General features: G+C 45.9%; 1 protein-coding gene across 1 annotated transcript; it reads left to right on the top strand.

Annotated features, from left to right (window-relative positions):
• Positions 1-4889: 4889 nt before the first annotated feature.
• CCDC65 (coiled-coil domain containing 65) lies at positions 4890-15169 on the top strand. Its single transcript, XM_004616920.2, has 8 exons — positions 4890-5205; positions 6638-6805; positions 11309-11478; positions 12345-12483; positions 13800-13997; positions 14204-14422; positions 14528-14680; positions 14777-15169. The coding sequence occupies exons 1-8, from the start codon at positions 5074-5076 to the stop codon at positions 15086-15088; spliced, it is 1491 nt and encodes a 496-aa protein (XP_004616977.2). The 5' UTR covers positions 4890-5073; the 3' UTR covers positions 15089-15169.
• The last annotated feature ends 213 nt before the right edge of the window (positions 15170-15382 follow it).

Genomic DNA, 15382 nt, shown 5'->3' with positions numbered 1-15382 from the left:
CCTACCCACTGTGCTATCACTCCAGGCTTATGTTTATTTATTTATTTATTTTGCTTTTTGAGTCACGCCTGGCAATGCACAGGGGTTACTCCTGGCTCTGCACTCAGGAATTACTCCTGGCGGTGCTCAGGGGATCATATGGGATGCTGGGAATCAAACCCGGTTGGCCGCATGGAAGACAAATGCCCTACCCGCTGTGCTATCGCTCCAGCCCCCCTATGTTTATTTTTTTTATGTTCAACCAAACCCATGTTATTTCCTGTCCATTCACCCTTAAGGAGCACGTTTTCTCTTTTTCTACATAAGCCCTGGCTGATCCGATAAAGAGTGTTGTTGGCTACTAGCCTGTGACCGGTTCTTCTGTTGTCCATTAGCCAGGGGAATGAATATCAGTCCTGCACACACCAGGGGACCTGGTCACCGCCGGGACGGTTACAGATGGCACCCAAAGAGGTACATCAGTTGCCGGCCACCAGCCTGTAAACCGTTTTTCTGTCCACCAGCCAAGGCAAAAATATGAACATTCCAGAGGACCTAGTGAGCTCCAGGAATCCCATTTATGAAATTAGAATTAAAATGAGTACAAACTAGAATTCATGAAATCCAATTGGGGCATATCTCTTTAGATGAGGAAATAAGCTTGCTAGTCTTTCCCTCTAGACATTCCCCTATAGGAGCTTTAAATCAAGAAGAAATAGAGCAATAAATATTTTTATTCATGCACTGGAGACTTTCTTAGACAAAATAGGAAAAATAATATACTTTGGACGAACCTCTTCCGCCAGTGATTTATCTAGATTGATCAGACCCAAATAAAATAGTTGTGCCCCTTACTAATCTATAGGTGAAAGAAGCATTCAAAATGAGTCTGGAATGGAAATTAGTCATCTCTGACTTCATAGGGTAAATTGATAGTCATTATCCTTCTTCTAATTGTTTTGATTTAAAAAAATAATTGGATTTTACCTAAGATTATATCACCCCATCCTCTGAACAATGCACTCACTTACTTAGTTTAAATAGGCTATTTGGCATGGCAAACACCTTATTCTCAGAAAGAGGAAATGGCGGCAGTGACTCAATCGTTAAAAGACTTGATAGGAAAGGTAAATATTGTTTCTGACAGCCAGTATGTAGTCAGGGTACCCATGAAGAAATTGAACTCTAAAGACATTTATGAAATTCCAAATTAAAAGTATTTATTATGCATAAAAGAGTCTCTTACCCACATGCCTGGCTGTCTTCCCCGGGGCCCCTCGGAGGGGATGGGCTCCAGCTTCCCTCCCCACCCCGAGCAGAGATCCCAGCAGCCGAAGACCACCCCGGAACCTAGCTACAGCCATGCTGGAGGCCCCTCTCCACACGTTCATACAGGCCTCATGCATGAAGGTACCGGCAGAGGAACCAGGTGTGTATAATCCCATCAATGGCCAACATCCAGAGAGAGACTTAAAAGCAAGCTCTCAGAAGATATCTTTAGCCTTCTTCTCCCTCTGGGAGAAACTGGCAATCTTCTGAGAGTTTCCTGCCCACATGGGACAGCCTTGCAAGCTTCCCATGGTGTATTCATATGCAAAATCTAGTAACAAGCTGGATCTCATTCCCCTGACCCTGAAGAGCCCCCAGTGCAACATCCCTAGGAGGGCCGAGTTGAGATGGACTTCTAAGATCTCAGGGAAAGGACAAAATGAGATGTTACTGAGCCTACCCGAAGAAATCGGTGATTAACGGAATTTCGTGATTCGTGATTTATGATGCATAAAAGCACACTATCAAAAACAAGAAGGGGATGTGAACAAGAATGCCTAGGTAACAAATACATAAAGTCTTCTTTTTATTATTATTATTATTATTATTATTTGGTTCACACCCAGCAATGCATAGAGGTTATACCTGGCTCATGCACTCAGGAATTATTCCTTGAGGTGCTCAGGGTACCATATGGAATGCTGGGAATCGAACCTGGGTCAGCCATGTGGAAAACAAACACCCTACTCACTGTGCTATTGCTCCAGCCCCCATAAAGTCTTCTTTTTTTTTTTTTTTGCTTTTTTTTTGGGTCACACCTGGCGATGCACAGGGGTTACTCCTGGCTCTGCACTAAGGAATCACTCCTGGCAGTGCTCAGGGGACCATATGGGATGCTGGGAATCGAACCTGGGTCGGCCGCATGCAAGGCAAACGCCCTACCTGCTGTGCTATTGCTCCAGCCCCCCCCCCCATAAAGTCTTCTTAACCCTAAATTTTTCAATCGTAAAAAGATTTTTTTTTTATGCAGCTGTAAAACATTGGCAAAAGCTAGTGATCCAGATAAATCAATGTTTCTGGTTTAGGGAGGAAGAAAAGGGAAAATGAAATGAAAAGAAGAGGTAAAAGATGGGGGAGAGGATGTGCTTGTATTTTTACAGGAAAAGCTGTCACACTTGTCTCTCAAGATATTGATTAAGCAAATGGAAAAGACCCATTGAGCACCACTGTTCCACTGGGGACAAATAAACTTTTCCCACAAGGCAGGAAGAGTTTTGACCCAGACCAATAAAACACCAACCACTCTGTTTATGAAGGTGTGAGTAAGTTACACAGGTAAGCAAATTGCTGATAGTTGAATGGGAGAATACACCACTGTTGGCATTCATTAGTGAAACTGGTTGGATGCCTGATTCAGGGGACCCTAGAGCCCAAGAAAAATCATCTAGGGGCTGGAGTAATGGTACAGTGGGTAGGGCGGGTAGGGCGCTTGCCTTGCACATGGCCAACCCAGGGCTTGATTCCCAGCATCTTACCTTATGTTAAGTATTGAGAAAGAATACTTGTATTGCAAACCATAGTGACCCAAAGTGGAGAGAGAAGGAAAGTGCCTGCCATGGGCTGGGGGGAGAGTGGCAGGAGAGAAAGCTGGGATACTGGTGGTAGGATATGTACACTGGTGGCGTGATGGGTGTTGGAATATAGTATGCCTGAAACCCAGCCATGAAGAGTCCTGTAACTCTGTGTCTCATGGTGATTCAATTTAAAAAACAAATCTTCTAAAATATATAAAACTTCTTAGTATTAAATAGGGGTCATCAATATGTCCAGTGTTATGGTTCGTGCTGTGCATGTATGCTCAATCCCTATGCTCAATCCCTGGCTCCACGCACAAAAAATATTGTTCTCATCCAGTATGAAATAAATGATAACCTCCATCAAACTTATTGCTTTTTAAATTTAAAGTGACCAACTTTGTTAACTCATTTGTGTTAGAAAATAAAATTATATATTTGGGGCTGGAGTGATAGCACAGCGGGTAGGGCGTTTGCCTTGCACGCGGCCAACCCGGGTTCGAATCCCAGCATCCCATATGGTCCCCTGAGCACCGCCAGGGGTGATTCCTGAGTGCATGAGCCAGGAGTGACCCCTGTGCATCGCCGGGTGTGACCCAAAAAGCAAAAAAAAAAAAAAATAAAAAAATAAAATTATATATTTAACTTCAAAAAAAAAGTTTTGAGAAAGACACTGTGCTCTGCATCTCTTACAGATGTATCTGTATCACTTGCCTAAATTCCGGCATATCTTTAAGAGCTAACATTCTCTTTACTCAAAGCCAGGGAGCACAAGTAGATGCCTGTTAATCTTCCCAGGGCATGGCAGGACTTCCCTCCAATCTACATTGTAGAGAGCTTGTTAGAGAAGCTACTGAAAAGATTTCAAAGTTTTTAGTTAATGTTTATCCTTGGAATTATGGGATTAATAACATTAGTGACCACCACACCTGCTGCTGGAACTGGCCTCCACCAAGGCACCCAAATCATTCATTTTTGTTGAAAACTGGCTTAAATATTCTAGTTTATTAAGACATAGTCAAGAACAAATTCATAGAAAAATTGTTACCCAAATAGCAAATTTACTACAAGCAGTGATTTCTGTCAGGATAAAATACTAACTCTGCAAACTAAAGTTCATTTAAAATGTGATTAAGGGGCTGGAGTGATAGCACAGCGGGTAGGGCGTTTGCCTTGCACGCGGCTAACCTGGGTTCGATTCCCAGTATCCCATATGGTCCCCTGAGCACCGCCAGGGGTAATTCCTGAGTGCAGAGCCAGGTGTGACCTAAAAAGCAAAATAATAATAATAATAAAAAATTTAAAAATAAAATAAAATGTGATTAAAATTTTACCCTGTTCTGTGTTACTCTCAAAATTTATATGAAACACAGAAATTATGGGAATTAATTAGAAATCATTTGCTTAAACAGGGAAATGTTTCCTATGATATACAACATTTGCAACTTAATCTTTGATACTTTCTCTCACAAATTAAAAGTTTTTTTTGGCAGTGGTCTCTTTGGATGCATGACTGATGGTATTTACCAATCTTAATCCATGGAAGCATTTCTCATCCCTTAATGGCAATTATAACAGCTCTTCTTCTAGTTGTTATATTTGCACTATTAGTTGTACTCTGGAGAAGTGACCACACAGCCCGTGCCACCAACAGGACCGAGCTGCCTGAAATAGTGAAACAACTAGCCCACGAATAATAATAATAATAATAATAATAATAATGATGATGATGATGATGATGATGATGATGATGATGATAATAATAATAATAATATGGGGAAATAGCATTACTCCTGTCCTCAAGAGAAAAATCTTAAGGGCAAATTTATCATTTTGAGTGCAGAGCCAAGAGTTATCCTTGAGAACCACCGAGTGTGGCACAAAACACTATAAATAAATAAATAAACAAGATAAAATGTTCAGTGAAAAATGCTCATGAAAAATGAACTAAAAATCTAATAGGTAGCGGTCTTCCAACCTGCAGAGGGCGCTCCAGCCAGAGCCGCGTCTCCGGGTCTCTCGGCACCATTTTCACAAGATCCCGTTGCTAGGAGACGGAGACGCATTTAAGGCTGGCGAACCCAGCCTTGCCTTCATCCTAGGCGCTTACTCTCCTTTTTGCGCCTTGGACTCTCTGTGGTCCCCCTACAGAGCGGGGGCAGCTTCTGAAGGCTGCATTGGGGCCTTTTTCTCGTTAGAGCTGACCGCAGGCTGATCCTTGGCCAGGTCTGGCCCCCTTGGGCGTAGAGCTATGCCCAGGAAAGGGAGAAAGAGCAAGGCGCCCCTTTCTGAAGAGGAGCAGCTGCTCCTGTTACAGCAGAAGCTACTCGCGGAGGAGGAGATGACTAAGAAGAAAGAGAGACTCCTGAGCCAGTACTTGAAGGTGATGGTTTGCTCGTTCCTCCCTTCCCGCCCCTTTCACCCTGCGGGTGGCAGCCTCCTTGTTCAAGATCTCCCCTCCTTCAGGAATAGAACTGACTTCGATTTCAGGGAACATTGTGTGTTTTGGAGGGAGGAAAAGTTCTATTCGAAACATGGAGTAGAGCGGGTAATAGCTCAGCAGTCTGCGTCTGCTCAGGGCTGTCCAGTTCGGCCTTCTTTTTTTTTTTTTTTTTCTTTTCGGGTCACACCCGGCGATGCACAGGGGTTACTCCTCGCTGTACACTCAGGAATTACTCCTGGCGGTGCTCAGGGGACCATATGAGATACTGGGAATCGAACCCGGGTTGGCCGCATGCAAGGCAAACGCCCTACCCCCTGTGCTACTGCTCCAGCCCCCAGTTCTGCCTTCTTAAAGGAGGAAGCGCAGAGGCCGGCGCCATAGTACAACGGGTAAAGTGCTTGCCTTGCACGCGGCCGACCCAGGTTCGATCCCCTGCACCATATATGAACCCCTGCGAGTCCACTAGAAGTGATCCCTGAGTGCAGAGCCAGGAGTAACCCCTGAGCACTGCCAGGTGTGGCCTAACACGTCCCCAAGCCGCAGTCCCCCCCTCCCTATGGGATGCAGTTGTGACATGTTTCTGGATATTTTATTCCTTTTGGGGGGTGGGGAGTCACACCCGACTGTGCAGGCTGGTGAGATCTTTTGTGGTACAGAGCATCTAACCTGGGTTGGCTGTAAGCAAGGCAAGTGCCCTACCCACCATAACTATTGCTGCAGCCTTATTTCATCCTCTTGAGAACTGTGTTTACACAGACACCCGTGCACAGACTAACACACCTCACTGTAGAGACATCACTATCCTGTAGGGACCATCAAAGGATATATCTGTTCTTTGTTAAAGGAAAAGGCCTTATGTAGCTCTAGGCGCCATCAACACTGTGGAATTGTCAGAAATTCCAATGTTCCCCCTGGAGAAGGGATCATTATAAACATTATTCTATACTGATGTTTCCCTCTGAAAGAAATTTTCCTTTCCCCTCCCCCAAAGTGAAGGAGCTATCTCACTTCATATCCTCCCCAAGTAAGAACAGGACCTTCTGGTGACAGGAATAGTCAGCAGGTAGGGCATTTGCCAACCCAGGCACAGGTTTGATCTCTGGCATCCCATTATATGGTCCCTTGAGCCCTGCCAGGAGTTACCCCTGAATCTAGAGCCAGGACTGCTGCCAGGTGTGGCCCCCAAACCAAAATCAAAACTAAACTTAAAAAAAAAAACATCCAAACACAGGACTTCGCTAAGTGTTCAGTGACTTTGCTTCCACAAAAAAGACAAAGGGTAGCTATCAGCTGACAAACTGCGATCCTGCTTGTTGCACTGTCCCAGGGCTTCGCGGGCTCGTACTGGAGGTTCACTTATTCCTTCCTACAGGACAAGCTGGCCAAGGAAGAACATAACAGTGTATTGAACCTGAAAAAGATCAACACACAGTGGAGAGCCATCCTGCGCGAGGTCAAGACCAAAGAGCTTCGGAAGGACATCGAGATCCTCAGCCAGACCTTTGAGCGGGTGGTCGACTGCAAGGATAGTGTCATCAAGGTGGGCTGTCTCCGGGAAGTGCTTGTTATGGTTGCCTCTTAATAGAATACGTCGAATGAATTAAGAAATCATTCATTTTTTTTTTCCTTTTTTGTTTTGGCACACCTGTCTGTGCTAAGATCTGACTCCTGGCTCTGTGCTCAGGGGTAACTCTAGTGGGCGTGGAGGAGAATATGAGGTGCTGGAGATTGAAGCCAGGTCACTCTTTTGTTTGTTCGTTTTGGTTTTGTGCCACACACAGCAATTCTCAGGGGTTGCTTCTGGCTCTGCACTCCCAGAATTACTCCTGGCAGTGCTTGGAGGACCATATGGGATGCAGGGGTTGAGCCTGGGTCGGCTGCATGAAGGCAAGTTCTCTACCCACTGTACATCTCTCTGGCTCCTTCATAAGATCCTTTTGTTTGTTTGTTTGTTTGTAGTGACACCCAGTAGTACCAGGTGTGCTGCTCCTGGCTTAGTGCTCTGTGTTCTGTGTGGGCCCAGGATTAGATTGGCATATCAGCTCATGAGTGATTTCTCTAGCTCAAGTATTATTTTTAAGATGATTTATAAATATTTGTGTGTGTGTGCTACACCAAGCCATGCTCATGGATTACTTATTCCTGGCTCTACACTCAGGATCACTCCTGGAGGGACTTGGGGGATCATATAGGATGCTAGGGGTCAAATCCAGGTCGGCCACTGCAAGGCAAGCATTCTGTCTGCTATATATCTTTTTTTTTCTTTTTGGGTCACACCTGGCGATGCACAGGGGTTATTCCTGGCTCACACACTCAGGAATTACTCCTGGCGGTGCTCGGGGGACCATATGGGATGCTGGGAATTGAACCCGGGTCGGCCGCATGCAAGGCATGCAAGCCCTACCTGCTGTGCTATTGCTCCAGCCCCCAATGTCTGCTATATATCTTTCTGATTCACTCAAGCACACAGAAGGCAAAAGCTAGCTTTGAGGACCAAAGAGATGGTCCAGAGGCTAAGGCTTTTGCCTTGCATGCAGCAGATACTGGTTTGAACCCCAGTACCACATATAGTCCCCTAGCATTTCCTGGAGTGACCTCTGAATACAGAATCAGGCGTAAGCCCTGAGCACTGTCTGGGCAGCCTGCAAACTGAAAGAAAATAAGAGGAAGAAGAAGAAAAACAAGATGCTCTGCATAGAGGATGTGGTAGTTTACCGCAAGTGGACTCAATGATGCCTAATCCTGTGGCATCAGTAAATGCTTTTTAATTTTATGTACTTTAATATTTACTCTTTTTATTTGGGTAGGTAATACAGTCACATTATTCAAACTTCAAAAGATAAAAATATAGAAAGTTTCCTCCCACTGGTGCCTTCCATAACTCAGTACTTCTTCTAATAATTTTTGTTTGTGGGTAAACCTTTTGTTTTTACCAACATGGTGGTGTATGTCCTGTCTGCCTCTTTCCTTTATCATTTAATGCATCCTAGGGAGATCCAGATTCAATTCCCAGCACCACACAGTGTCCCTTGAGCTAAGAGCAAGAAATAATCCCTGAGCACAGCCAATTGTGGTCAGAAAAGAAGGAAAAAAATACACACACAACAAATATCCAGAGATAATTAACTCTTTTTTAAAAATATGTATTGTTAGCTCTTAAAGAGTTTCTTATTTTTTGGGGGGATGAGCATACTTAGTAGTTCTTAGGGGTATCCTGGCTCTGTGCTCAGGAATAACCCTTGGCCATATTTTGGAGGGTGCATACACAATGGTAGGAATTTGAATTGGGATCAGCCACAGGCCAGGTAAGTGCCTTAACTCCTGTTTTGTTTTTCTGTAACTGCATAGTATTCCATATTGTACATAACACATTACTCTGTTCTCTATTTCCTATATCCTGGTACTTGAGTATAGAAGCTTGTGTTTTTCCATTAGTAAAACATACAATTTTATTTTATTTATTTTTGTAATATTAGCAGCTGTTGAGTATCTTTTTTATTGAGGGTTGTGAATGCTGATTTTCTGATCATATACTTCTATAGAGATATTTCTAATGAATATGAATACTTCTATAGATATTTCTTATCATTCACCATTCAACTGCCCAGAGATTACATAATGTATACACACATGCACACACATATACGCACACAAATACTTATTTATCTTTTTTTATTTACACTTTATTTATTTATTTATTTATTTATTTGCTTTTTGGATCACACCTGGCGATGCACAGGGGTTACTCCTGGCTCTGCACTCAAGAATTACTCCTGGCGGTGCTCAGGGGACCATATGGGATGCTGGGAATCGAACCCAGGTTGTCCGCATGCAAGGCAAACGCCCTACCCGCTGTGCTATTGCTCCAGCCCCTACACTTTATGTTTTAAATGATTTGGTTGTACTTGGGGATGTAATTCAGTGGTAGTCTTGCAGTAATCAGGCCACAAGTTCGATCTTCCACACTACTCCACATATGAATGCCATCCTGGCAGCATAGCACTGCCTTTTATGATCCCCAGTCACTGTCACTGTCACTGTCATCCCATTGCTCATTGATTTGCTCGAGTGGGCACCAGCAACATCTCCATTGTAAGACTTTTTTTTTTACTGTTTTTGGCATATAGAATATGCCATGGGTAGCTTGCCAGGCTCTGCCATGCAGGCGAGATACTCTTGGTAGCTTGCCAGGCTCTCTGAGAGGGGCAGAGGAATCGAACCCCGGGTCGGCCAGAATGCAAGGCAAATGCCCTACCTGCTGTGCTATCACTCCAGCCCATGATCCCCAGTACCCCCAGAAAATGTATAATCTCTTGGGGCTGGAGCAATAGCTCAGCGGGTAAGGCATTTACCTTGCACGAGGCCGACCTGGGTTCGATTCCCAGCATCCCATATGGTCCCCTAAGCACCACCAGGAGTGATTCCTGAGTGCATGAGCCAGGAGTAACCCCTGTGCATCGCTGGGTGTGACCCAAAAGAAAAAAATGTTTAATCTCTTGGATATAAGTGTGTGAACATCACAATTAAGAGTATGACCTCCATAATGAAGCATATGGGATTCATGATCATCACAATAAAGAGAAGGGGAGAAGATGATACATAAATAAGAGCTGGTTGTCTGGGCTGAAGTGAGTGCTCTACACACAGGAGCTTGGGTTCCAGCACCAGCACCACCTGGTCTGAGCACAGCCAGATATGGTTGCCCCTTTAAAAATAAAAATGGATTGACTCTCTGGCATCTTTCTATGGGAAGTGAATTTTTGTTTTGTTTTGTTTTTTGGACACCAAGCTGTTCTCAGTGGCTCTGTGCTAAGGTTAGGGATCATTCCTGGTGGGGCTCAGCGGACCATATGGGAGCCTGGGGATCAAATTCAGGTCAGCTGCATGCAAGGCAAATGCCTTATCTGCTCTATTATCTCTTTGGCCCCTAGTTTGTTTATTTTTTAATTTATTTATTTTTAAATTTTTTGAACCACACTAGCAATGTTCAGGGGTTACTCATGCTTTGCACTCAGGAATTACTCCTGGCAGGGGTTGGGAGACCATATGGGATACTGGGGATTAAACCCATATTTGCTGCTTGCAAGGCAAACACCCTACAAGCTGTACTATTGCTCCAGCCCCTGACTTAAAAAGTCACTTGCACCATATTCTAATGATAGAAGTCATCACAGGATCTGCCCAAATTGGAGTGGGTGGAGAAGAGAGAAACTACCTCTTGCTTGAGGGATGGTCACATTGCAGATTGCGGGGTATTTTCCTGTCTTTGGAAAACATAGTCTCCTACAGTGAGCCACATTTTGTTGGTTCCTGAGTCCTTTTGACATGACCCTATTATTCTTATAGCTTCTCTACAATTTTTTTTTCAGTTTTTGTGTCATACCCAGTGATGCTCAAGGGTCACTCCTGGCTCTGCATTCAGGAATTAATGACTATGTGCGATGCTGGGGATTGAACCCTGGTTTGACCAGGTGCAAGGCAAATGCTCTACCTATTATACTGTCTCTCCAGCCCCGGCTTCTCTACAATCTTGTGCAAAAAATCTACTCGAGGTTTTCAACGTGTTTCTTTCATTCCCCAGATCTCAAATCAGCCATTTCTTCAAGAATCCCCAGTTCTGGGGCCAGAGCAATAATACAGTGTGTAAGGCAGGGGCTGGAGAAATAGTACAGCGGGTGGGATGCTTGGCTTGCACACGGTAGACCCAGGGTCAATCTCTGGCACCTTACATGGTCCCCAAGCCCTGAGTGCAGTGCCAGTAGTAAGCCTTGAACACTGCTGGGTGTGGACCCAAAACAGAAATAAACAAACAAAATCCCCAGATCTTGGATTAACCCATTACTGTTGTAACCGATTACTGTTGTCACAGTCACTGCCAGCTACCTGTGCCTCTCAATGTAAAAAAAAAACAACAACAACAAAGAATTGGCATAAGGAACGAGAGGGAAATTTCATTTATGTAACCAGCTGGCCAGCTGAATCCACCTTACTTTCTCACACACATGCCGGTGAGCGAAGTGCTGACTCTGTACTCCCTGCCCAGTCTCTGGCTAAGGACCTGGTCGAGGCCGAGGAGCAGTACGCCCACGCCCTGCGCAGCCACCTGCACAACGTCGACCAGCTGCTGTTCCTGCAGAGAAGCCGGCTCCGCCTGCTGGAGGAAAGTTACAACATGGAGCTCGAAGCCCTCACCAAGGAGTTTGAGTCAGAAAGGTCTGGAGAACTCAGGGTGACAGGGACAGAGCCAGAGCCTGTGTCTGCCAGCACCCCACAGCATCCACCTTGATCAGAACATGACTCCCGAGGGAGAACATGCTGCATTTCTTCTAAATTAACTTGTACTTCCTCCCTTTGCCTATGCCAGGTCCCTCTTGGAACACACACTTTGAAGTGTCTGGTTGGGACAGACAGGGATGGAGAGGAGACTTCTCACTGTGACCTTTTGTATTTAAAAAAAAAATGTTGGGGGGGCTGGAGTGATAGTACTGTGGATAAGGCACTTGCCTTATACACGGCCAACCAGGGTTTGATTCCAGGCACCCCATATGGCTCTCCGAGCCCCACCAGGAGTGACCTCTGAGCACTGCCAGGTGTGACTCAGAAAAAAAAAAAAGAGAGAATAAAGTGCTTGCCTTTGGATGCAGTCAACCCTAGTACAATCCCTGGTACCACATGGCTCCCCAAGCACAGAGCTGGGAGTGGTCCCTGAGCCATATGTGACCTCCAACCTAACCCCTGCCAAAATGAAAGAATAAAGCTTGTCTTCTCTCCCCTTTTTTTGGTACCTAAGAGTTGGTACCATTCATCTGGTGGGTTTTTTGTTTTATTTTTTGCTTGTTTTGGGAGTCATTCCCAAGTGGATACTCAGGGTTTACTCCTGGCTCTGTGCTCAGGGATCTCTCTCTCTGGGGCTTAGGGAACCATATGTGGTGCTGGGGCTTGACCCTGTGTCAGCCGCCATCAAGGCAAGTGCCCTACCCAGTGTACTGTCTCTGCAACCCAACATCCACCCAGTTGTACTCTTGCTTTGAGCTATTCATATTAGCCCATGTGTAGGGACAGTGTGTTTTCTCTTACAGGAAAACAATTATTGACCAACATGAAAAAGAGATTCACTATCTCCAGGATGTCTACATGGCCATGGAGCAGAATTACCTAGATTCCGAGTACGAAAGCAAGCTGGAGTTCCAGAGTATGTGGGACGATCTCAAAAACAAGGTATGGGGCAAGGAAACAGATCCCAGGGCCGAGCCCAGCCCAGCAGTACCGGGCCTCTAGCACCTCGGCCACAGGACTGCGGGGCCCCCGCCCCAGCAAGGAAGGCCCAAAACAAAGGCCAGGTCAGGAGAGGTCAGGAACCCGGGAGCACACAGAGGAAGGCGCTCCTTTTCTTTCGCACCGGAAGAGACCCCTGAGCCACGAGTAAATAAAATGCCAGGCACCTCCACACTTTTTGTAATTTTGTGAAAATTGATCTGGCAGTAGGACTGATCTAGAATGTCAGGGTAATGCATCTTAGAGCCAAAGGCACAAAGGAGATAACCTGGCTTCCCTTTGGCTTGTAACTGAAGAAAGTAAGGAGATGAAAGGAACTGCCAAGGCCCTGCTCCCGGTCCGTGGCGCTGGGGGTGCAGTTGGCTCCGGCCTGGCCGCAGGTGCTGCTTTTCTTTTTCCCCTCTGTTTTCTTTTCTCTCTTCTTCTCTCTTCTATTTTATTTTTTCCCAGTGTCGGCTTATGTCTGCCATCCTGCAGCTTGCAAACTTACTAGCCTCCAGACCTGGATTTGAATAATGGGAGTTCTGTTTTGATTTTTCCCTGGTGTTTTTAAAATAATAATAATAGTAATAAGCTTTCCATATTTAAAAATTGGGAAATTGAACATAAGAATACAGATTTTTCAGTTTCCCTTGAAAACTATAAGGATGGGCTGGGAGATGAGGAGCTGGAGGGGAAGGCCACGTCCCTCTTGAGCAGCAGATGGTCCCTCAGGCACAACACAGAGAAACTCTGAGCAATCAGAAAGTAGGCCTTGAGCACCAGCAGGTGTGGCCAGAAACCAAAACCAAAACCAAACAAGCAAAAACACTCCAACAACGTATGGTTCTGGTCACACTGGCCACATCCCCAGTGGAGCTAACCAGCTGGGCCCACTGCCACCCCCTTTGGGTTTGCCACAGGCCCTGTCTGCCCTGTAGCATTTGTATCATCTGCCTGGCTTTTGTGGGCTTTGTTTGTTTGTTTTTGGATCAACCCAGCAGTGCTCAGGGGTTGCTCCTGGCTTTGCACTTCGGAATTACTCCTGGCAGTGCTCAGAGGACCATATGGGATGCTGGGGATTGAACCCAGGTTGGCAGCATTTGAGACACATGCCCTCCCTATGGTACGATCACTCCAGCTCCTTTGTAGGCATTTTGTATTGGGGTCACTGCAATAGGCTGTGCTGTGAACAATACAAGCAGGTGAGGTTGCTGGCAGGAAGGAGGGAGCCCTGACCGGGTGGGACTGAGCACTGGCTGTGTGGGGCCACTCCCTAGAATTTAGAAGAGAAGCATTTCCTAAGACTGCGGCTGGAGACTATAGTGGAGGACCTCTGGAGACGGTTCCAGGAAGCACTCAAGCATTACACAGAGGCCACAGAAGACCGGAAGGTTGCCTTTGAGACCCTGAGGGCCAAAGATGAGAAGAGCTCCAAAGAGATTGAAGAACAGATGAAAAAAATACAGAAACTGCAGGTGAGTACAGATAAGCAAAGCTCTGCTTTAATTGTGCCATTATTCCCCATTCATGATCCCAGTTCTCACTGGGCCTCTGCAGGGGAGAGAGGGAGAGAGTGTGCTTGGATCTCAGTCCCCAGGCAGCCTGTACCAGTGTCTGAAGCTCCTCAGCCTGTCAAGCGCTTCAGCCCCAACTGCCCTATAGTCCTGCCCTGTTCCTCCAGGACTCCATATTTATTCTGAAAGGCAAGATCCTATTGCATATCCGTGAGAGTGAGGAACAGAATCAGCTCATCCGTAACGACAAGCAGATGATCCTTGTACAACTGCAAAAACTTAAGGCCCAAAAGTCTCAGGCCCGGGCAATATCCAAGGAAAACTTAGTCAAACTCACCCTGGAAAGTAATGCCACCCTCACGGCCCTAAGGAAGACTGTGGATAAGGTAAGTGATGGGAGAAAGCGCGCAGAACAAGCCCAGGAACTGGGCACCTGCTCACTGTAGGGGTCAGTCCTTTCCTAACAAACGGTCTCTTCCGGCATCCAAAAGGGTGAAAAGATCCTTAAACTTGCTGAAATATGCAGGAAGTTTGAAACAGAAGAAGAAAAAGTGCTGCCCTTTTATGCATCAGTACTGACTCCGGAGGAGCAGGAGAAGATTGAGGAACTTCATGGAGAGGAGCTTACTGAGGATCTGGCCAAGGTCAAGTTCCTCAGGCCCGGGGTTGGGTGTGGTAGGGCCATGGGCATATTTACTAATGGGCCCCAACACCTGCCTCTCCCATGAATTCAACCCTAGGTCATAGGAGACTACCGAGGGATGCAGAATTTCTGGAAAAGATTTAACAAAGTGAAGCTAGAGCAGCTGAGCCTGCAGTGTCGACACAACCAGCTGTCGGGCATCAACAAGAGGCTGAGGGAGATGCTCAAGCAGTACCTGGACGGCATCTCTGTGAGTGACGAAGTGCTGAGCCAGCTCAACCCACTCTTCATCGTCAACTATCGAAGCAACGTACCCCAGCCCCTGTCCTTACCTGCACCCCAATCAGGGGACAAAAACCCTCTGCCCACTGTCCGCACTGGAGCAGACCACATCTCCTTTATACTGTGATACAAGAAGAAAACCACTTTTTTCAGTCCCCAGAGAAGTTCCTGAGGCCTGAGACCTTAGCTATTAAAATTTCTTCTAGCATTTCTCAGTTCCTCCTTAGATATGTGCCATTTTGGACACCAAGCAGAGCCATCTATGTGAGAACCCAGGAACACTGCAGTGCTGGCCTGGGAGGTCACAGCAGGTAGTGACCAGGAGACTCACTGAGCTGGGAAGCAGGCTTCCTCGGTCACACTGCTGGGCACGTGCAAACTCAGCTCCTTGGAGAAACTTGGAGTGGGTTATTGGGCTGTT

The sequence above is a fragment of the Sorex araneus genome, chromosome 2 (assembly GCF_027595985.1).
Source record: "Sorex araneus isolate mSorAra2 chromosome 2, mSorAra2.pri, whole genome shotgun sequence".
In the NCBI taxonomy this organism is placed as follows: domain Eukaryota; kingdom Metazoa; phylum Chordata; class Mammalia; order Eulipotyphla; family Soricidae; genus Sorex; species Sorex araneus.
Note: the sequence above shows the minus strand (reverse complement) of the source record. Positions and strands in the feature narration are given on the sequence as shown.